The sequence below is a fragment of the Panicum hallii genome, chromosome 1 (genome assembly GCF_002211085.1).
Source record: "Panicum hallii strain FIL2 chromosome 1, PHallii_v3.1, whole genome shotgun sequence".
In the NCBI taxonomy this organism is placed as follows: domain Eukaryota; kingdom Viridiplantae; phylum Streptophyta; class Magnoliopsida; order Poales; family Poaceae; genus Panicum; species Panicum hallii.
The window spans coordinates 23,654,093-23,677,079 of NC_038042.1; the positions used below are offsets into that span (position 1 = coordinate 23,654,093).

Below are 22,987 nucleotides of genomic sequence, written 5' to 3' on the forward strand. Positions count from 1 at the left end.
TGAGCCGCCTTCAACTTCTCGCGGATCTCCGCTACTTTTTCTTCTGCTTCCTTTATTAGTGCAGGCCCTACTAGTGCACGTTCTCCAACTTCCGACCACATCAAGGGAGTTTTGCACCTTCTTCCATAGAGGGCTTCGAATGGCGACATGCCCAAGCTGGCTTGGTAGCTATTGTTGTACGAGAATTCTGCATAAGGTAGGCTCTGCTCCCAATCATTTCCATAGGTCAGGACGCATGCTCTCAGCATATCTTCCATGACCTGATTTATTCTTTCGGTCTGACCATCCGTCTGTGGGTGGTATGCGGAGCTAAAATCCAACTTAGTGCCCATGGCTTTATGCAGGCTTTTCCAAAATCTAGAGGTGAATTGGGTTCCTCTATCCGAGACAATTCTGCTAGGCACTCCATGTAACTTTACTATGTTCTCCACGTAAAGCTTTGCCAGCTTTTCTCCGCCATAAGTGGTTCGTACGGGTATGAAATGAGCCGATTTAGTGAGTCGGTCCACTATTACCCATATGGAATCGTGTCCCTTCTGTGTTCTGGGTAGGCCTACTACGAAGTCCATTCCTATTTCATCCCATTTCCAGACCGGGATAGGCAAGGGTTGCAATAATCCTGCCGGCTTTTGATGTTCGGCCTTGATCCTTTGGCAGGTATCACAATGAGCCACGAATCGTGCAATATCCGCCTTCATTCCATTCCACCAATATTTTTGCTTTATGTCCATATACATTTTGGTGGATCCTGGGTGGATGGAGTAGGCTGAGTTATGGGCTTCGTCCATGATTAGCTGCCGGAAGTCTCCATTCCGGGGCACACAAATCCTATCCTCGTACCATAATGTCCCCTTATCGTCTACTCTGAAACTCGGCGCTTTGTTTTCTCCAGTTTGTTTGCAGATCTTCATTAACTCTTGATCCGATTGTTGGGCCTCTCTAATTCCATCTTCTAGTGTCGATTGGATGTTTAGCACTTGGCTGGAACCTCGAGGAACAATGTGCACATTTAATCGTGCCATTTCCTCGCATAGATGGTCATCCTTGGGTCCATAGGTTTTCCGGCTTATGGCGTCGGCCACCACGTTCGCCTTTCCGGGGTGATACTGAATTTCCAAATTATAGTCCTTGACCAACTCCAACCATCTCCTTTGCCTTAGGTTTAAATCCGGCTGGGTGAAGATATACTTCAGGCTCTTGTGGTCGGTGTAAACCTCACACTTATTTCCAATCAGGTAATGTCTCCAAATCTTAAGGGCATGCACTACGACTGCTAATTCCAAATCATGGGTCGGATAATTCTGCTCATGAGTCCTGAGTTGGCGGGAGGCATATGCAATGACTTTCCCGTCTTGCATCAGTACGCACCCTAATCCTTGTCAGGATGCGTCACAATAAATGACAAAGTCCCGATGGATGTCCGGTAGGGTCAGCACTGGGGCGGTTGTCAACCTTTGCTTCAATTCTTGAAAACTTCTTTCACAATTTTCCGTCCAGGCGAACTTTTTCTCCTTCTTAAGAAGTTCCGTCATGGGTCATGCTATCTTAGAGAATCCCTCAATAAATCTCCGATAGTATCCGGCTAATCCAAGAAAACTTCTGATTTCACTAACGTTGGTCGGCCGCTGCCAGTTGGAGACCGCTTCGACCTTCTCTGGGTCCACTGCTACGCCTTCAGCGGTCAGAATGTGACCAAGGAAAGCTACTCTCTCTAGCCAGAATTCACACTTGCTAAATTTGGCAAATAGTTTATGTATCCTTAGCTTTTCCAACACTACCCGCAGATGTTGCTCATGTTCCTGAACACTCTTGGAGTAAATAAGTATGTCATCGATAAAGACTACGACAAACTTATCCAGTTCGTCCATGAATACCTTATTCATGAGGTTCATAAAATAGGCAGGGGCATTGGTTAGTCCGAAGGACATTACGGTGAACTCAAACTGCCCGTAGCGGGTGACAAAAGCTGTCTTAGGGATGTCACTTTCTCTAATCTTGAGCTGGAAGTATCCCGACCTTAGGTCGATCTTGGAAAAGTACTTGGCTCCTTTTAGCTGATCGAACAGGTCATCAATCCTGGGGAGGGGGTACTTATTCTTAATGGTAACTTCATTCAGTGCCCGGTAATCTACACATAACCTCATACTCCCATCCTTCTTCTTGACAAACAGCACTGGGGCTCCCCATGGCGACGAGCTTGGTCTGATGAAGCCAATTCGCTGCAGTTCTTCTAGTTGTTTCTTTAATTCTGTTAGCTCAGAAGCCGCCATCCTATAGGGTCTCTTGGCTATCGGAGAGGTTCCGGGAATAAGGTCTATGACGAATTCTATATCCCTGTCCGGCGGCATACCGGGAAGCTCTTCGGGGAATACATCTGGGTATTCGTTTACTACCGGGACTCCTTCTAAGGGCTTGGCTTCCATGCTAAATACCATTGGGTCAAACTTACTATCCCGGGTACGGCAGATCACTTGTACTCCTTCGTGGTTTGTTAGGTGTACCACTTTGTCGGTACAGCCTATGAGACCATTGTGTCGGCTTAACCAGTCCATTCCAAGGATCACGTCTAATCCCCCAGACTTAAGTACTACCAAATCTGCTAGAAAGTCTACCCCACTTAAATTGATCCTTACTCATGGACAACCTAATTGACAATTGATGTCGCCTCCAGGCGTCCGAGTTAATAGGGGTGTTTTTAGTAGCACTGTAGGTATTTTGTGTTTCTCCATATAGCTCGAGGATATAAACGAGTGCGATGCTCCAGAATCGAATAGTACTATTGCCAGAGCTGAGTTGACTAGGTACTCACCGAGCACTACGCCTTGAGCTTCTTGAGCCTCCTGCGCATCGATGTGATTGACGCGGGCTCGTCCAAATGATTGCTGGGGCTGTTTCGTCTGCTGGCTGTTGTCGTTGTTGCGGATAGGCACTCGGTTGGCACCGGTCAGGGCTGGTCTGGGTCCATTCACCGAGTTGGAGAAGGCTGATGTGGCCGGCTTATTCTTGGCGTAAGGGCAATTGGCAATATAATGCCCTATCTCGCGGCAGTTGAAGCAGGCCCTAACATTGTTGTTGTCGGAGGCGGCCAGACTTGCATTGCTCTGTGGGGCCCTCATGGTATTCTGGCTTCTAGGCTGTGTGTCAGGGGCCCGTGGTCCTGTCACTTGGGACTGAGTCCTATACTGCATTGGGGCCTGAGATCTTGGTGCAGTGTAGCAGGAGTTTCTCGGCCTTTGGAAGCGGTCCTGTTGGCGAGCCTTACTTTCCAGGAATTTGCGTTTATTATCTTTCCTCTCTTCGACTTTGGCCCTCTCCGTGAGGATGGCTTTGTTCATCAGGGTGTTGAAGTCCGGATAGATCTGTGGGGTAAGCAAGGTCCGGAGTTCTGGGCTTAATCCCTTCTTGAACATGTCTTGCTTCTTATCGTCGTCGCTCACTTCTTCCGGCGCATATCGGGCCAATTCCATGAACCGGTGGGTGTACTCTTCCACCGTCATGCTTCCTTATTGTAGTGCACGGAATTCATCCGCCTTGCGTTTCATGGTGGCCGAAGGGATGTGGTAGCGGCGGAACTCCCTTACGAATTCTCCCCAGGTGATGGTAGAGGCATCTTCGGCTGCGGCACAATAGTTTTCCCACCAGGATAATGCTGTTCCGGTGAGCTGGTGGGCTGCCAGAAGGACTTTGTCCCGGTCCTGGCATTCGAATGGTTCGAGCTTCCTCTGAATCACTCGCAACCAGTCATCTGCATCCAACGGGTTGCAAGATCCGGCAAAGGTGGGTGGTTTGGTCCTTAGAAAGGCCGTCAGCTTGTTGTTCATGTTCTGCCCTCGTGGTTGCCGGTTAACGAGGGCGTTAGCCAGTGTTTCCAGTATGAGGGTCTGGTTGTGAATTATTTGTGCCAGGTCTCCGAGGGGTGGGGGTGGTGGTAGTTGCTCTCCTCCTTGGTTTTCTCCTCGGTTCTGGCTTACTTCTTGTTCTCCTTGTGGAAGATTTTGCCCTACAGGCTGCGCTTCGGCACCAGCGGCTGCAGGGTTCCGGCTGCGGGAGGCCCTTGTGATGCTTCGGGGAGCCATCTGTTGATTGGGTAGAGTGGAGTTACTATTATGTGATGTTTAAGTTGTTTAATTCGTATATAAGGCAGAACCTACCTTCTGCCAGTATTTATATAACAAGCAGCAGACAACAAACCAGCATACAACATCACAAACAACAAGCACAAACAACTTTATTACTGCAAGGGGGGTACAGCTTGGGGTAAGGCTAGGTCTCGTACTACTCGTCCGGGATCAGGTACAACTTAAACAAAAGCAGCTGGGGACACATCACTAGGGTGGCGTCGGTCATTTTACTCGCGGGGCGGGCCTTCTTCTGGGGCGGGAAGCGTGAGTGATCCTTGCTCGTCGTCCTCTGGATTTCCATTGGTCAAGGGTTGCGCTGCAGCATTCGCTTTGATGGCGGCAGCGGAACTTTCAGGGTTCTCGGGTGGGGCTTGTGTGTTTCCAAAAAGGGGTCCCCATCCTATGATGGGCGTCCCGAGTAAAACATGGTCCTCCCCAATTGCCGGGACTGGTGTCCCACTTCGGGTCCAATCTTGCATGCGCCGGTCTCGGGCTTGCCTGAGGCTTTCTTGGGCGACTGCTTCGCTACTGACCGCGGCTGCGGCTCTCGCCTCGGCGTGGGCGGCTCGGATCTGCTGTATCCTCACTGCGAGCTCTGCTTGCTCGGCTCGATGGGTCTATTCCCTTAGAAGGTTGGCTTGCTCATCAAAGAGTTGGTCCAGGGCGGCTAGGTAAGTAGCCACTTGGTACAGGGGGCCTTCTTCGTGGCGACGTCGTTCCAGGTTTCTCATGCGCGCTTCCCAGACTGGGGTTCTGATGGCCGGCGGGAAGAATTTGGCTGGCGTGGGGGCGAGGTGTTCTTCAAAAATCCGGCACAGATAACGGAGTGCTTTTCTGATGGCCAAGGGGTAGGTGTCTTGGTGTCTAAACCGCATGGCGGTCGCTCGCCAAGGCTGAATGTCGGGGTAGCGGTTGCTCCTGGCGATGATCAGGATCACCCTGCAGCGGAGGGTACCATGGTGCTCGTACTCTCGGCTGTAGTACCTTGGGCGTTCCGTAATGCCAAGGTCCTCCAGGGTGTTGATTAAGAGGCCGGGAAAGCCAGGTGCTGCTTGGCAATCGCCCTGGGTCCATCCTTCCTCAGCCATCTGAAACATGAACAGGGTAAACAGTCTAGCATAGATACAAAAGGGAGTGGATAACATTTATTATTGCAACATGGGGGGTACAGTTTTCAGGGCTACGTGGCTTATTAGGGTAGAGTTCTAGTTCAGTGTGCTAATCCTATCACGGGGATTCTTCCTCGGTCCTGATAGAGCGCTTCTTTATTGGAAGGAACCGATCCATCTCGTTTTCGGTCTGAGTACCCTTATCCCAATGGGTTTCCATGGGTTCTTCTTCTTCTTCCTCTATCCATCCACCTATTCCGTTGCGGTTCTCGTATTCTTGCATCTGGGCTTGGAGGGCGGCTAAGGAATACTCGGCGCTTGCGGCTCTTGTCCGTTGTTCCTCCAGCTCCTGGGTTATCTTTTCAATCCCATGGATTAGCTGCTTCAGTTGTACTGCCTGTTCGTGGTAGAGCGCATCCATGCCAGTAAGATAGATGGACAGGTGGGAAACCGTATCTTCCAGGTCTTCTTCTTCTCGTCCAAGTCCCCTCATTCGGGCAATCCAAGTGCGTCCTCTTCCCTCAGCGGGTGGGAAAAATCCCATAGGGGTCCGCTGAAGGTGGTGCCTATAGAGCACACGCAGCCGTCGCAGGGCTTTGCGGGCGGCCTTTCGATAGGTGTCGGGGAAACGGAAGCCAGCGGTGGAGATGAACCAAGGGTCCACATCAGGGTAGCGGGTGCTTCTCTCCACAAAAACCATCATGTCGCACCGAAGGGTGCCTCCGGCGATGTACTCACGGTAGGCATACTCCGGTGGTTCCATAATCCCGACGCGTTCCAGGCTGAGCAATAGTAACTTGGGAAGGCCAGGCTCTGCGTGGCAGATTCCGTTAACCCATCCATTGTCAGCCATCTGGAACAAGGCAAAGACCAGTGTTGAGTGTTTGTGTAAAAAAAATTTCTAAATCGGGACAAGTTCTAGGGCCTAAAAAGGGGTCTCGCTCCTAGGGTCACGTCCTACGGCCAGCCTACGGCTCTGATACCACCTGAAGCATCCCCCCATCAGGGAAGACTTAAAAGTGTTAATTTATCAGTCCCAGGAGGCTGATAACACTTTTATTACAACAGATGGTACATCACCGTACAACTCTTCGCGGTAGTGGGCAGTGAAGCGCCACTATCGCGAGGATTACAACTAAAACCCACACCACTACACTAGTTACGAAAAGGGAATCATCAGAGTCTTGCGCCATGCGGAATCCAACGGTGGCCTCAACCACAGGCAAGACTGGGTGCAGGACGAAACCCTACTCGTTGTCTTCGGGGACGTAGTCTGGGTCTTCCACTGTAAAAGTAAGAATGGGGTGAGTACAAACGTACTCAGCAAGTCCAATCACACCCACGGAGGGGGTATAACAGAAATTAATGCAAAGGACAATCCAAGGGTACGGTTAGGGTTTGTTTGCGGAAAACTCGGTTATATGCAAAGGTTCGTTTATAAATATTTTCAAAACTAGTTTTCAAACACCAAAAAGCACGTAATGTTGATCCACACAGGATCCAAGTTTTAAACTGCTACCGGACTCCCCGTCCGCCGTAGCACACGGCACAACTGCCGGACACCTTCCAAACAACTCACACCAGCCCAACCATTCCCAGAGAGAAACACTAGTTATGTGACCACACCATAACTTGCCCAATACCGTGGGCACGGCTATTCGAATAGATTTTCAACTCTGCAGAGGTGTGCAACTTTACCCACAGGTGGGGTACCACAGCACGAACACCTTAGTGCCGGTGCAGATCCCATCAAAGCCCTTACCCACCTTAGCTAGATCTGACTAGCCACCACGGGATCTATCAAGGGGTCATTCGACCTATCACCGAGGTTTAACCGGGGCATAAGTCACACAGAGCTTATCCCGTCTCCTTGATCACCCGTTGCACCCAGCTCTCCTGATGGCTATCAGACTAACTAGTGGGGTTAGGCCAAGCCGTTGCCCATACAACGGTCAAGTGGTTTGCACGATAGGAAGCTAGGTGAGACGACACATCAACTCGGTCCTTAGGGGTGACAAGATGGATATCTCCCTTCCACGCTCAACCACACAGGTACGAGCACACCAACGGCAATTCACACAGAAATGCCATCCATCCCGTCTAACTCACTTTTCAAAACCACACTTTATCCCTTCCCACACGTACACACACTTTCTTTGCAAAACCAGGTGGTCAAGGTATGGTTATCACAAGTAGGGGTGGCCATCCTACCATGTTTTCGGCACACAAAACCATGCAATTTTATAAAACAGGCCTCTGGGTTGTGTTTATAAAAACTAGGACAGAAACATGCATCAAAGGGTGGAGTTGAACTTGCCATCGTCAAGTCCTTGCGGAAGGTCCTGATCGAAGTACTGTCCCTCGGGTTCGGGGTCGCAGAACTGGTCCTCGGTTGCTTGGTCGCAGTCGGGAACTTCTTCGTTCACTCCGTGTCCTACGACGCAAACAAACATACATACAATCAAGCGAAAGAACTAAAAGCTTTTATCGTTGGGCTTGAATCGGAAATAATTTAGTTACGGAGTTAGGGGTGATATCTTTGGGTGGTTTCTTAATGGCATGACTAAAACTATACTAGAAAGGGCGTGGTAAAGTTTCGGGTCGATCGGAGGTCGTTTCGCACATAAAATGACGCGCTAAAGGTGGTTTCAGGGGTTAAGCGGGGGGTCCAGGGGCTTGTTTGTAAATGTTCGGAAAGAGTAAGGACCTATTTACGAATCCTAGAAATACCCTGAGCATGTTAAAATGTGTCGAGTATAACTAGGTTTATGTATCGAGGGCTCAAATTGAAATAACAAACGCGCGAGGTTTCTTTTACAAAAAGGAAGTGGATAGGGTGCTCCTAGAGAGGGGGGGGGCTTCTTGGGAAAAGAGGGAAAAGGAGGGGGCTGTGGGCAAAATGCCCCTTCTTCCTCCTCTCCCGTGCAAAACAGAGGAGGGGGGAGGCAGGGCGCCGGCGGCGGCCCGATCCGGCCGGCCAGGGCACGGCGGCGGTCCGGGGGTGGGGGAAAAGGGAGAGGGGCGCGTGGGGATCCCATCCCCGGCCTCACCTCGGGCTAAGGTGGAGCGTGGGGGCCGGCCGACGGAAGAGGGCGGCGGCGGTCGCAGGGCACGGCGGGGCGGCGCCGGAGGTGGGGGAGGCGAGCGGTTAGGCGGCGTGGTGGGTTGTGAGGGTGCCGGGGGCCTATTTATAGGTGCCCAAAGGCGGCGGGTGGTAGAGGCCGGTGGAGGGGCCGGCGAGCGGCGCGGGGCGCCTTAATGGCGGCCGCGTCATGGCGTCCGTGTCGTCGAGCGGCGGCGCGGGCAGCGAGGCCGGGGCGTCGCGATGGTGCGGGCACGTGGGGCGGCGCTGTGCGGCACAGGGCGAGTAGCGACGGCGCGCGCGCGGGCGGGACGCGGCAGCGGCGAGCGTCGCGGCACGCGCGGGGACAGGGCGCGCGCGTGCGCGCGCGGCGCGGCGTGTCGCGGGTCCGGGGCGAGGGTGCGCACGTGGGAGCAGTGGCCGGGCCGGGCGCCAGCGGCGGAGAGGCGACGGCGCGCGCGGCGGGGCGACGGGTGGCGCGGCGAGCGGCGCGGCCACGCACGGGGAGGCGCGGGCCAGAGGCGGGTCGCGAGCGGCAGGTGGCACGGCGCGGCGTGCGGGGCACGCGGGACATGCGGGGCGGGCGCGCGTGCGCAGCACGGCCGGGGTAGCGCGGGCGCGCGGCCGGCCGTCGTTTGGGCATGCGGCAGGGGAAACAGGAAAGGAAAGAGAGAGGGAAGGAGAGGGAAAAGAAGGAAGGAAAAAGAAGAAAGGGAAAGAGAAAAGAAAAAAGAGAGAAAAGAAATGGAAGAGGGAAAAGAAAAAGGAGAGAAGGAGAGAGAGGGAGAGGGGCGCGTCGGCGCCGGTCGCGGCGGCGACCGCGGCCGGTCGGCCACGCGCGCGCGGGATTCGTGCGCTGCACGAGGAGCGCCGGCGCTAATCGCGGCGGGCGGTCGCGCGTGAGCGACAAGCCATCGAGCGATGCGGAACGGAACAGCGATCCGGTTAGAGTTAGGGTTTTGAAATTGAACCGTTTTTACGAATTACTCTAGCGCGTGAGCGATGCGGGATGAAACGGCGGTCAGGCTCGCGTCGGCCGTTAGTGTGACGGTGAAACGGAGAGAGTCAGGGTTTTACGACGAATACATTTTCGGTCAGGACACCTTAACGCGTAGTTTAAATTTGAAATTTTCAGGGCGTCACAGATGATCACCTGCATGCCGGAGGGGCGCATTGTACATTGGAGGGGCATGGAGCTCTCCAATCTACTCGAGGCTGGGGGTCAACTTGTGGCTCACCTCGAGCCTTTGCCCTTTTAGGAGGGCAGGCCGCTGGCCGCCGTGGCGGAGGAGTCAACTGAACTAGTCGATGCGAGCTCTGATGAGCTCACCTCCCGCCAGGTGTTAATGGCGGAAGAAGGCAAGGACGATGGTGGCTTCCCCATCATCAACTTCAACGCGGTCTCTGAAGATGAGGCCATAGCCAACGCCGGCGACGAGAACGACGCCGATCGTGAGGCACGGAGGGCCAGGAATAGAGCCCGCACAATCCGGCGGAGGAGGGTCAACGAGCGTAGGCGATCTATGCATCGCGAGCTTGACCCTAAATTCCTCGCCGTAAGTGAACGGGGTTTCAGGACCCCGGTGGCCAACATTGCCAGGGTTACGGCCATTCTCGAGCGCAGCGACGATCCGAACATGCGTCAAGCACTTCTTTACGCACAGAGGGCCTGGATCCAGTTGGATCAGCAAAACCCAGCGTCCACCATCAGGAGGAGCGCGTGGGCGAGAGTCGGAGCCAAGCTCACAGCCAAACGGCTGGCGGACGCCTTCGACTTCAGCCCAGCCACAACAACGACAACGCTCACGGGAGCCAAGCCCCTGGCGGGAGGCAGCAGCCACCTCTAGGGGGCAACCCGTGACAGGCCAATCATCGGCCTCCTCCAGAAGACCTGCGCCAGCACATCAATGAAGGCCGCGGTCCGTGATCTACTCCAGGCGTAGGGTACGTGAAGAAGTCGAGACTGAAGGAACTAATTGCAGTGATCGCTTCCCAGCTTTCTCTGCACGATTCAGTAGCTATAAGTACCCTGAGTGCTTCAAGCCGATCGGCATCACCAAGTACGACGGCAAGCAGGCTCCTCAGCAGTGGCTACGTTGCTAGTCCACGGCCATCGAGGTCACAGGGGCTCTAACATCACCAAGGTCATCTATTTCCTGATGGCCTTGGACCCTGCGCCGCTCACGTGGCTGGAGAGCCTCAGCAGCAACTCCATCGACTCCTGGGAGCGCCTCAAGAAGGTCTTCATCGACAACTTCCAGGGAGCGATTGCTCGCACAGGTACTCGTCATGATCTTGCTCAGTATAAGCAGGAACGTAACAAGCTCCTGCAGTCCTACACACGTCGCTTCTTCGACGTCCGCGCCACCATCGCGAACATCTCGGAGGACGACATCATCGACTGCTTCTACAACGGCATCACCGACCCAGGCATCTACAGGGATTTTGGGTGGAACAGGCCGAAGACTGTTGCGGGCCTTCATGATATGATGCACGATTGGTCCGAACAGGAGGAGAAGATGCGGGAGCGGTTCCCACGGTGCCAAGATAGCAATTTGAGGTGTCCAAACGACAACCGCAACGACAAAGGCCAGCGGGACTATTCGGGTCCACCCCGAAAGCGCAAGCCAGATGATCTCATCGCGGCTGTGGATCATCCCCCGCGGGGCAAGAAGTCGACAACGCAGGAGGAGTTTGAAAAGCTCCTGCAGAAGAAGTGCCCATGGCATCCAGGTGCCAATCACGCGGCTATCAATTGCTACCACCTCCGGAGGACATTCAGCAACTCCGGTGGTGGCAGGAAGAACAAGAAGCCTGCGGACAAAGAACTCGAGGATGACGACCAGGAGGACCAAGGGCGCAACCCGAAGTTTCAGGACGCTTCGAAGACCGTCAACGTCATCTTCGGGGGAGATGGGGATTTTAACTCCAGGCGGGACCAGAAGCTGCTTCTCCGGGAGATCATGTCCGTCGAGCCGGCGGTACCACGACCACTCCATTGGTCGGAGGTCCCCATCTGATTCTCCCGCGACGATCAGTGGACGAGTTTCTCGGAGCCTGGCAAGTTTCCTCTAGTTTTGGATCCTGTGGTGGCTGAGGTCAGGCTCACCAAGGTGCTCATCGATGGTGGGAGCGGTCTCAACCTCATCTTCGCCAGCACTCTGAGGAAGATGGGCTTGGACTTCAAGGACATGCTGGTTCCGAGCAAGTCTCCCTTCTACGGCATCGTCCCAGGTAACGCGGCGCATCCACTAGGTACGGTAGTTCTCCCAGTCATCTTCGCCACGAGGGAGAACTACCGCACTGAGTTCATCAAATTCAAAGTGGCCAGCTTCGAATCTTCTTACCATGCAATATTGGGTCGTCCGGCACTCACCAAGTTTATGGCAGTGCCACATTATGTTTATCTGCTTCACAAGATGCCAGGACTAAGTGGAGTACTTACTCTCCGAGGCGACTTGAAGAAGTCGTATGACTGCAATCAGGAGGCAATCCAGTACGCTTCGACTACTCGTGTGCCAGATGCTTCAGGAGAAGTACTCGCGGCCGCGCAGCAGCTCTCCCAGTCTGGGCTGGAAATCCCCTCAAGAAAGGCCAGCAAGTCGAGCATCCAGTCGACTGATGATGTGGCCCTCAAGACGATCCAGCTCTAGGAGGGTGATTCATCTAAGACCGCTATCATCGGCGCGGGCTTAGGTGAGAAATAGGAAATCGCGCTCGTCAGCTTCCTTCGGGCTAACTGAGACATATTCGCGTGGAAACCTGCGGATATGCTAGGGGTGCCCAGGGAGTTGATCGAGTATAGTCTGAATGTATATCCAAAGGCGGTGCCTAAAAAGCAACGCCTGCGAAGGTTTGCCCATGATAAGCGTGAGGCCATAAAACGGGAGATAGCTAAACTCCTCGCGGCTGGATTCATTAAAGAAGTGATCCATCCAGAGTGGGTAGCTAATCCCGTCCTTGTACGAAAAAAGAACAATGAATGGAGAATTTGTGTTGACTACACTGATCTAAACAAGCACTGTCCAAAAGATCACTTTGGGCTGCCACGCATTGATCAAGTCGTCGACTTGACGGCTGGTTGTGTCCTTCTTTGCTTCCTTGATTGTTATTCAGGATATCATCAGATTGCGCTCAAGGAGGAGGACCAGATTAAGACCACGTTCATCACCCCGTATGGGACATACGCTTACAAGACTATGTCCTTCGGGTTGAAAAATGCAGGAACAACCTACCAGCGTGCGATCCAGATGTGCTTCGCGGATCAGCTGCATCGGAACGTTGAAGCCTATGTGGACGATGTGGTCATCAAGACCAGGGATTCCGGTGATTTGATTACATATTTGGAAGAAACGTTCAACAGTTTGCGTGGGTTTCGGAGGAAGCTCAACCCAACCAAGTGCGTTTTTGGAGTACCTTCAGGGAAATTGCTTGGGTTCATCGTCAGCAACCGGGGCATTGAGGCCAACCCTGTAAAGATTTCGGCCATCACTGATATGGGGGCTCCGGCCACAATCAAGGATGTGCAGAAATTAACAGGTTGTATGGCGGCCCTGAACAGGTTCATCTCCCGACTCGGGGATACAGGACTACCCTTCTTCAAGCTCTTGAAACGCCAAGATAAGTTCCAATGGACGGAGGAGGCCGAGCGGGCTCTGCAAGATCTGAAACATCACCTTCAGTCTCCTCCGATCCTTACAGCACCATTGTCGGGGGAAGATCTACTACTTTACATTGCGGCAACAACTCATCTTGTTAGCAGTGCCATTGTAGTCGAGCGGGGCGAAGAAGGCCATGCATTTGGAGTGCAGAAGCCTATCTACTTCATCAGCGAGGTACTCTCCGAATCCAAGGTACGGTACCCGACCGTCCAGAAGCTTTTATATGCAATCCTAATCGCATCAAGAAAGCTGCGCCATTATTTCGATGAATACCAGATCACTGTGATTACGGATTTCCCGTTGGTGGATATTCTTCATAATCAAGACACCACGGGGCATATATCAAAGTGGGCACTGGAACTGGGGGCTTTGTCAATCGAATTCAAGCCACGCACTGCGATCAAGTCTCAAGCCTTAGTCGATTTTATGGCTGAATGGAGGGAGAATCAAGTTCCAACGCTGGTCGACAAGCTAGAGCACTGGACCATGTACTTTGATGGGTCTCTCAGGCTCGATGGCGTCGGCGCCGGGGTTCTGCTTATTTCTCCACGGGGCGAGCAATTGAAGTAGGTCCTTCAGATCCTGTGGGAGGTATCCAACAATGAAGCCGAGTATGAAGCCTTGCTTCACGGGCTCCGTTTGGCCATCTCACTAGGGATTAAGCGACTACTTGTGTATGGCGACTCTCTTCTTGTCGTTCAGCAAGTCAACAAAGAGTGGGACTGCAACAAGGAGATGATGGATGCCTATGTACAGGAAGTGCGCAAATTGGAAAACAAATTTTCCGGCCTGGAGGTTCATCATGTGCTACGGGAGCACAACGTTGGTGCAAATACTTTGTCCAAGCTGGGATCAACTCGTGCTCAGGTTCCACTAGGAGTTTTTGTCCAGGAGCTCATGCAGCCATCCATCAAGTCTCCTCCACAGGTAGCCATCGACGCGGGTCCCCAACAACCCGATCGAGAGGTTATGGTGCTGGGGGAGGACTGGCGAGAGGTTTTTATCGACTTCATCCGAGAACAAAGGCTACCAGCGGGAATTAATGCAAGAAGCGCAGAGGCGGCACGCATCATGCGCAGAAGCAAGGGTTTTGTCCTAGTCGACAACAAGCTCTATTGGCGCGGCGCTCGGTCAGGCGTTCTCATGAAGTGTGTCACAAAGGAAGATGGCTACGACATACTGCGGGAGATCCACGAGGGTGTCTGCGGTAACAACGTAGCTTCAAGAACGCTGGTGGGGAAAGCATACAGGGCCGGTTTCTGGTGGCCCACCGCGGTATCCGATGTGGAGGATCTCGTGCGCAGGTGCCAAAATTGTCAATTCTTTGGTAAGCAGTCTCATGTTCCAGCCCACAGCCTCATCACCATACCGCCATCCTGGCCCTTTGCTTGCTGGAGCCTTGATATGATTGGGCCCTTCACAACGGCGCCAGGCGGTTTCACCCATGTGTTGGTGGTTATCAACAAGTTTACCAAGTGGATCGAGTACAAGCCGATAGCTAAGCTCACACCAGATCGGGTTGTTGTTTCATCTCTGATATCTTGCACCGTTTCGGCTTCCCGAATACCATCATCAAGGACTCAGGATCAAATTTTACGGCCAACCAGTTCTAGGAGTTCTGTGAGAATGCATGCATCGAGATTAAATATGTTTCTGTTGCACACCCAAGGGCCAATGGACAAGTCAAAAGGGCGAACGGCATGATAATCGGTGGCCTCAAGAAGAGACTCTATGATGAAAACAGCAAGAAGGGAGGCAAATGGATACATGAGCTGCCACATGTCATCTGGGGGCTTCGGACTCAGTCGTCCAAAGCCACGGGACAAACACCGTTCTTTCTCGTGTATGGATCTGAAGCCATATTACCGGCTGACATCATGTGGAGGTCCCCAAGGGTTGAAATGTACAACGAAGGCGAGGCGGATGAGGCGAGGCACTTAGAGCTTGATTCTGTCGAAGAGGCTCGTTGCACCGCTCTTGTTCAGTTAGCCCGATACCTGCAGGGGATTCGGCGATATCACGATCGCAACATGAAGGAACGGTCATTCAGCATAGGTGACTTGGTCCTACGTCGCATCCAAGACGAGTCTAGCCTACACAAGCTCAACTCAAGGTGGGAGGGTTCGTTCGTCGTCAAACAGGTTACAAGACCAGGGTCATATCGACTACAATATCCCGAGGGTCAAGATGTCCCGAACTCCTGGAACATCCAGAACCTGCGCAAGTTCTACCCATGAGAAGATGTTTGGGGATAGCTGAATCTCCGAGCGCCTAGGCGGTCTTTTTCCTCGAATCAATTTGGAGGCCATACGCCACAAGATTCGGGTTGTAAATCTCTTCATGAACATATGGAGGCTACGGCCACGTGCAACGTTTATATAAATCAACTTCTTATTATGAATTTTACGGAGGTTACGGCCACGTTTATATCTTATCGACTTCATTTTTTGATGGAAGCCTCGGCTCCATTCCTACCTTCTACGAATCGACTTCCGCCACGACCTTGGATGGTCGCTCGCTACCGCATTTATTCCAACAAAATTGATCCGTTCGATTGGTTTCTACCCAGTTCGTTGCACTCAGGATAGTTTCATTTTTCGCCTTAGACTTGGCAGACCCGCGGCGATGCCCGTGTTTGCTCCCAGCGGTTTCGATCCGCTTGTCGGGTTCTTACGTAACTCGCTGAGTGCGCTCATATGAGGAGCGACCTTGACTACATCCAGAGTCGATGCACTCGGGGTAGTTTCATTTTTCTGCCTTATGCACGGCAATTTCACGACGACGCTCGTGTTCTTTTCTAACAGTTTACACCAGCTCGATCGGGTTGTGGTTAACCTGTTAGATGAGTTCCTACATGGAGCTATGGCTACCTTCAGGATCGCTGCACCCGGGGTAGTGTCTACTACTTAGCCTTTTAAGCCTGGATGCCAATTCATCCGAGGCAGACAAGTGGAGACATCAAAGAAACTATATATACAAGGAAGTAAATACTTGTTTTTTACACCCTAATCCTGCAGTACACTTTGTACTATTTATTCTGCTACAGGTTGGGCTTCTTGGAGGTATTGGTCGAATTGATCCTCGATGCAGTCCGCAGCCATGCCCTGAGCAAATATCTCTAGTTGTGCCCTCGGCACAAAAGACTTCGCGAAGGCGAGGGCGTGGCTGACGCATGCAACCGGGGCTTCCGAGAGGAATCTGACCACCTTTTGCGGGGCTCCGCAAAGTCATTCTAGCAAGGGCCGCGGGCTTGTTTCGCCTTCTTCTGGTGGATCGACCATGTCCACCAGTTCCTGGGCGGCTTCCTTGAAAATTTCCAATTCCTTCTCCCACGATCCCTTTTCCTTGCCTAGCATCTTGATTTGCCGAAGGCAGTCGGCGAACCGTCGCTCAGTATCAGCGACTACCTTCTGCAGCCTCTTGACGTCATCTGTACAGCGATATAGCATATTCTTCACGTTAGTAAGCAGCTCTTCTTTGTATTTTATGATTTTCCTAAGCTCTACGGTGAAAATATTTCAGCAACCAGGGGAACCCATTAAGGAAAAGTACCCGAGGGAAGTGAGGGCTTACCTTTGTGCGCTTTCTTTTGCTCCTTGAGCTACTCCTGGTGCGCCGCCTGTTGCTCCTTGAGCTGTTTTTGGAGCTCGGAGTTTGCCTTCTCGAGGTTTTGCAGGTCGTTCTTTAGCAACCAAGTCTCTCAAGTTCTTTCTTGTTTCAGCATGTCAAACTCCCTCTGCAGATAGTAGTTTTTCGTCTGCTCGTCGGAGATGCGCTTGTCCAGGGCAGCCAGCTCTTGGTGACCACTCACAACCGCGCTCAGCTTCTCTGATTTCTTTTGGGAGTGAGTGATCACATTCTGCGTAATGGTGGAGATTGAGTCAAAACAACTTGTCAATACGTACAAGCAGAACAATACTCAGGTCTTACCATGGAAAAATCATACAGTTCCTTGAAGGTTCTCTTGAAGGTCTTTATGTTCTCAACCGTCAGCATGGGGTCATCCACCAGGTCGGTGTTGATGATATTTTTGTACCCGAGCCTGGCCTTCAGTATCTCACCACGACTCCTTGATGTCCCGGCGGCTTCTTCAGGTGGTGGCTGCTGGGCACCTGCAAGCACAAATGTTTTCAGCGCATTGCGCCTGGATCCCGGCAGCTAGCCGCGGGCGGTCAGATGCTTACCTACGCCATCCGTAGGCGCGGCATCAGGGGCCTCGACTTGTCCCTCACCACCGGTTGGAGTCTGGGGGGCGGCAAGTCGGGCAGCGTCGTGTCCGCCTTGGGGGCTGGCTCCGTGAGCGCTGACTCACCAGGCGCCGATGGCTTGGGGGCTGGAGCGGCTGTGGCTGGCCCCGCGCTGGAAGACTCAGCTCGGGTTGATGACTCGGGGGCTGAGGTAGTCGTGGCCGGTTCCAGCTGGAGCTGCACCGCGCTTGCAGCCCTGATGATATCGAAGTCATTGTTATACAAGTTGAAAAGAGCAGGATATTTATGTGACCAGATGCAAACTTACAGTTTAGACTTCTTTTTGACGGCCTTTTTCACCCGCAAGGCCCATCATGGAGTTTCCATTGCTGGCGGCGGGGTTTGATCAGCCGATGGTGTGGTCCCCGCCACGGCAATGGTAACGGCCGCGGTGGCGGATGGACCTGTTCCCATCTCTTCGGGCTCGGTCCTAGGTGAAGAAGCGGGAAGACTATAAGTGGATACTGTCAGCATATAATAATACTGATATTTGGCAACTCATCAAAGCAGCAAACCAGTACCTGGAAGATTCGACTTCTTGCACCTTTCGTTTGCGCACTACTCGACGACCCTGCGGCACCTGAGGTAGGGCTTCGGTTAACTCCACGGCTGGCCTGGAGGAGTTATCCCTTCCTGCCTTCCTTTCAGCTTCCTCCTCCACTAGGTGGCCCTCGTCCTCCGTGGACCTGCTGCTGGGCAGGGCCTGGGCTATGCGAGCCCTCTTTGCTTCAACAGCGGCATTGGGGAGGAGGTGGTCTGGCCGGGGGATGTCGGGTTGTGGCGGGTAGCTGCGGTACAGTTCTGTGTGCCCCTGCAAAAGATTTTTCAGTTAGCAGCGGCAGAACAGAGTGTGTCTCCAAAAAAAAGTAGTCGAATACTCACCGGCATTGGAGCATTTCGTGCGGAAAACAATTCTGGGATGTAGGGGATGGCGTCCACGTCTAGCAGTACCCGTCTGACTCGGAGGAGTGCGGCGTCGTCTGACAGCTCCTCTGCGCATATGCGAGACGGATCTTTAGAGCCTGTGTACTCGAATCCAAGTTGGTGGCGCTGTTGGATCGGTTGGACTCGGCGTTTGAAGAAAGAGAACATAACAAAAGCGCCGGTCACCCCCATCAGCTTGTTAGCTTCTATGAATTCTAATAATTCCTCGACTTGATCCCGATCTCCCCTGGAAAGTTTAAGATTCCACTCTAGCCTCACTACAGGTGGGTTATTTGTTTTTTCTGGGAGTTGGAGGGCATGATTTTCAGTATAGAACCAATGATTTTTCCACCCGGGAATGTTGGAGGGGAATTTGTACGAGAGGTACTTTTCGCCGGCCTGCTGACGTAGTTGGATGCCGGCGCCCCCTACAACAGAAAGTTTTTTCGAGGTGGGTTGTGGCCTGACGCGGAAGAGGAAGCGGAAAAGATCCCAGTGGAGCTCGATTCCGAGGAAGGCTTCACAGAAATGGATAAAAATAGAAATGTGGCAAATAGAATTTGGGTTGAGGTGATGGAGCTCAAGGCCGTAATAATAAAGAAGGCCGCGGAAGAAAGAACAAGAGGGGAGGGCCAATCCCCGTTCGGCAAAATGGTAAAATGTGATGATTTCGTCGACATTTTCCATAGGGAAAGGTTCATGGTAAGAGGGGCGCCAATTGACAAGATTCTTGTCTCGCAGCAACCCCTCGGATACAAGTCTGTTAAGATCGTTGAGGGAACACTTACTGTGTGTCCACACCCCGGTCGGTGGCTGCGCCTCCTTCTTCTTCCCTTCTGCTTCTGATTTCTTGGGCGCCATCTCCGGATTCGCTCGCCACGAGTTGCTCGGGGGCTGCAGGGAGAGGGCCGGGGAGATCTGGAGGGTTGGGATTTCTTCGAGAGGATGGCGGCGGCGTGTGGCTCTGTTTGGGGATTTTTGCTGCTCTTGGCAAATTGCAGATTGGAAGTACAGTCTTTTCTCACTTTCGCCGCGGGGTTAAATAACCAGCAGCTGGGGAAAAGTTTACTGTTTCGAAGTTGAAAGGCCGTTTTTGGGAATATTCCGAAGATGAGGGGTCATTTGGTGGACTGTTTAGATTAAATATTCGGTTAATCATTTTTTCAGGGTTAATTGGCCCGAAAAAAGGGTTTTTTCGAATTCATGATCTAACTTCCATCATTTGTACCATCACATTGGTAATTTGCTATGTTCACATTTTTAGCTTGCATGCCACGGTTTTTGGATCCTTATCTCCAATTTTGAGGGATTTGGATTCAAGGCTCGGGGGCTGCGGGGTACGTGGCATCGACTACTTATTTTTTCAAGTTTGTTTGAAAAAGTGAGTAAGGAAGATTCAAGACTAAAGTGACCCTCAGTCTGATTCTTCGATTCAACCAAAGGCTCGGGGGGTACTCCATATGGAGTGCGATTTTTCAATAGTACACCATATCAGAAACAAAATTCAGGGCATGAGCACCTCATAGCTTCGATGCAGCCAAGTAAGTACTCGAAGAAGGACTTCAAGATGAAGCTTTGAAAGAAGCCAAAGACTATTTCGAAAGTACTCGAGAAGGCTGCAGTACTCAGCTACGAAGAGCTCGGGGGCTTGTCAGACCCGGGGCCACAGGACTGTGTACATAACATAGTTTAAAGAGGTTTAAGAGATTAAGTCCGTCTTATCTCTTATTTATCTCGTTTATCTCTTATTTATCCCGTTTAAGTAGGAGATAGAGCTAACCGATATAGAAGGAATCTACTCGAGATATGTTCTGGTACGATTCCTTAGCTGGTGTTGGTTAGTATCCTTGTAACCCTGACCTCTCGGATATATAAGGGAGGACAGGGACCCCTCTCGAAACACGATCTCCAGATCATTCTACACCAAAGGCAATACAAACCACCATACAGGACGTAGGGTATTACGCACCTAGCGGCCCGAACCTGTCTAAGCTTTGTGTTCCTTGCACCTTCGAGTTCCTTGCACCTTGGGTATATCCCTTGGTGGGCAGCCGGTAAAACACCGACAGCAGGAGAAGGCTTTTACCGAGGCTGAAAGGACCTCAAGATGCCTAGAAGGGGGGAGGGGTTAATAGGCTAATCTGAAACTTAAAACACTTTGAACATGGTTAGTAACACAGATGTCCGGATACTCCGGATATATGTCCGGATACTCCGGATATCAAGTCCGGAGTGTCCGGAGATCATGTCCGGACTATCCGGGTATGAAACAAGCTACACAAGAACAAAGATAATGATGCTGTAAATTAGATCCTGTAAATTTAGAGGGACTAGTGGTACCTTTGGAGTATTTCTCACCAGTTATCTTACTCCTGAGACTTGTGTAATCATAGATCGACCTCAAACCCTAGAAAGCTAGTCTCACAAGCAAACAACCACAAAGACAAGCTAGAATTGCAAGAGTGAGACAGAATTTATTTCCCGAAGTTCACTCCCAAAGGAGCTACGTCTCCGTTGAGGAAGAATTCAAGAGACGGTGCTCAAGAAACCCTATGCTCCTCTCCCAAGGGTGAGACCAACGCTCAAATCCAAGGTCACTTACTATGAATTCCTCGGAGAGGAAAGATGATTACAAACTTGCTGTGATGCTCACAACTCAATCATGCAATCACAAGCGATGCCTAGCCGTCTAGGAGCTTGAAGCTCCAAGAGTAACAAACTAGAATCCACAGGCTAGACTTGGATGATGTGCTCAAGAGATGGAATCAAGGCTTACTTGCTCAAATCTTAGCTCTTGCAACAATCTCACTTCAATCCCCTAAGAAAATCACTCAAGAATGGAGCAAATGGGAAGTGAGAGGGCTCTCTTTTGCTTATAGGCAGTTCTGGTCGAAATGAGCAAGAGAGAGGGAAATGAGGGGGTATGGGGGGTATTTATACCCCCTCACCCAGAAACTAGCCGTTGGGAGAGGGGTACCCGGAAACTCCGGGTATATGTCCGGATACTCCAGACATAGGTGTTCGGAGACTCCGGACCAGTGAGTTTTGCGGACCGGTAACAGTAACCCGGAGACTCCGGGTATACGTCCGGATACTTTGTCCGGACATTCCGGACTGGAACCCGGACACTCTGGGTTAGACAGTGAAATTCACAGGAAGTCCCTTTTTAAGTGGTAGGATTGTTTCTCATGGTTTTTGTGGGTTCTGTTGAGCACAACTACCACGTCCACGCTTGTGGATCAAAGTTCCTCTTGATAGTACGGCGTTCCTATACTCAATTTCAAAAATAAAATCTAGTCTTTTGGTACACTTGAGAACACCGCTTTTCATATCCTTTTTTGAGAGTTCACGCTTCGTTATATGTTTTGCTCAGTCACCCTTAGCACCTGCACACATGCTTAATAACATGATTAAATATACATGTGCTTTGTCATTTATCACCAAAACCCACTTAGGGGCCTAGATGTCTTTCAATCTCCCCTTTTTTGGTGATTGATGACAACCCACATGTATCTCATTTCATAACCATAAAGATGTAATGTTAAGCATGTAAAGAGCTCCCCCTTAATGTATGCCATGAGTTTGAATTTCAAATTGACTTCTCTAAAGTCAAGGTTAGCATATTAGAAAAAGATATGAAAGCTCTTTATACACTCTGCAGTGGGGTGAGCAAGTGTGTGTTGAGATAGTGTGTAATGCAGATGTCATGTTATTCAATCAAGAAAAACTTGTGTTGACAACAGAACCCGGAGACTCCGGGTATATGTTCGGAGACTCTGGACCATGTGTCCAGAGTATCCGGAATAATTTCCGGAGTATCCGGACCATCAGCACAGAACACAGAAAAATAATATTGCATCACAATCTAAATAAGAGTCACACTATCACTTCAGCCTTAAAAAAAACTTCAAACTGATAATCAACACAGAGTAGCACACATTACAAGTTTTCTCACACCACATAGTCCTTACATGAAGATTGTTCAAGCGAAATGATAAGACGACATTAAGTGTTATACAAAGACAAAATGAGTACATAAATGATCATTTTCACTCCCCCTTTGTCATCAAGTGCCAAAAAGGAAATGAAAAAGAGCAAGGAGGTCTTCTACTCATCATCATCATCTTGGGCATCCTCATCGGAGGTATCCTCATCTTCATCCGAGTTAGGGATCTCGCGGTAGTTGGGGGGTGCTTCTTCCTCGGTCTCTTCCTCTTCATCAAAAATCTCTTGGCCGCGAGGAGGAGAGCGACGAGAGCGAGTAGGGGCACGGGTGCATAGACGTGGGCGAGGAAGTGGAGCATGAGCAGCAGCAATGGCGGCCTCATCCGCAGCATCCCATTCGGCAAATGGGTCATCAAACTTGGGCAACTCATGGTAGGGATCCGCCGGAAGCCCCAAGTGACTCTTGATCTCAATAATGTCACGGCGGTTTTCATTGATTTCTTGAGTTGCATTTTTGCACATGCAGAAAATGCTCTTCAGTGCCCTCTTGATGATCGAGTCATGGTGACCACAGCGAGAAGATGATGGACTCGAATAAGATGGAGCTGGGTCAAACCTCGGGTTTCTTGTAGCACCGGCATGAAGAGGAGGTGCGTGCGGTGCATCACCGGACTGAGGACGAAGATGAAGTGCAGCATGCTTGCAGTCCTTAGGAAAAGTAACCTTGGTAACCCTCTCGATCATATAAATGATATAAGGAGCAGATGGTAGAAATTTCTGGGGATCATTCATCGTCCTCCTTAACTCATTCCAAATAAAATCCATAATGGAGAAGGGTCTCCCAACGGGCATGACACGGGCAAGAAGGTTGCAAGGAAAGTATCTAAGTGCAGTAGCA

General features: G+C 51.5%; 1 protein-coding gene across 1 annotated transcript in view; it reads right to left on the bottom strand.

The window, feature by feature from the left end:
- The window catches only part of LOC112896517 (anthocyanidin 5,3-O-glucosyltransferase-like), a 42,828-nt gene extending 20,041 nt beyond the window's left edge, over positions 1 to 22,787 (bottom strand). The window contains exons 1-2 of the mRNA XM_025964521.1: positions 22,706 to 22,787; positions 16,920 to 17,085 (exon numbers count right to left, since the gene is read on the bottom strand). Coding sequence (XP_025820306.1) covers positions 16,920 to 17,085; positions 22,706 to 22,787 — 248 coding nt within the window. The remainder of the gene's footprint in view (positions 1 to 16,919; positions 17,086 to 22,705) is intronic.
- Positions 22,788 to 22,987: the final 200 nt, after the last annotated feature.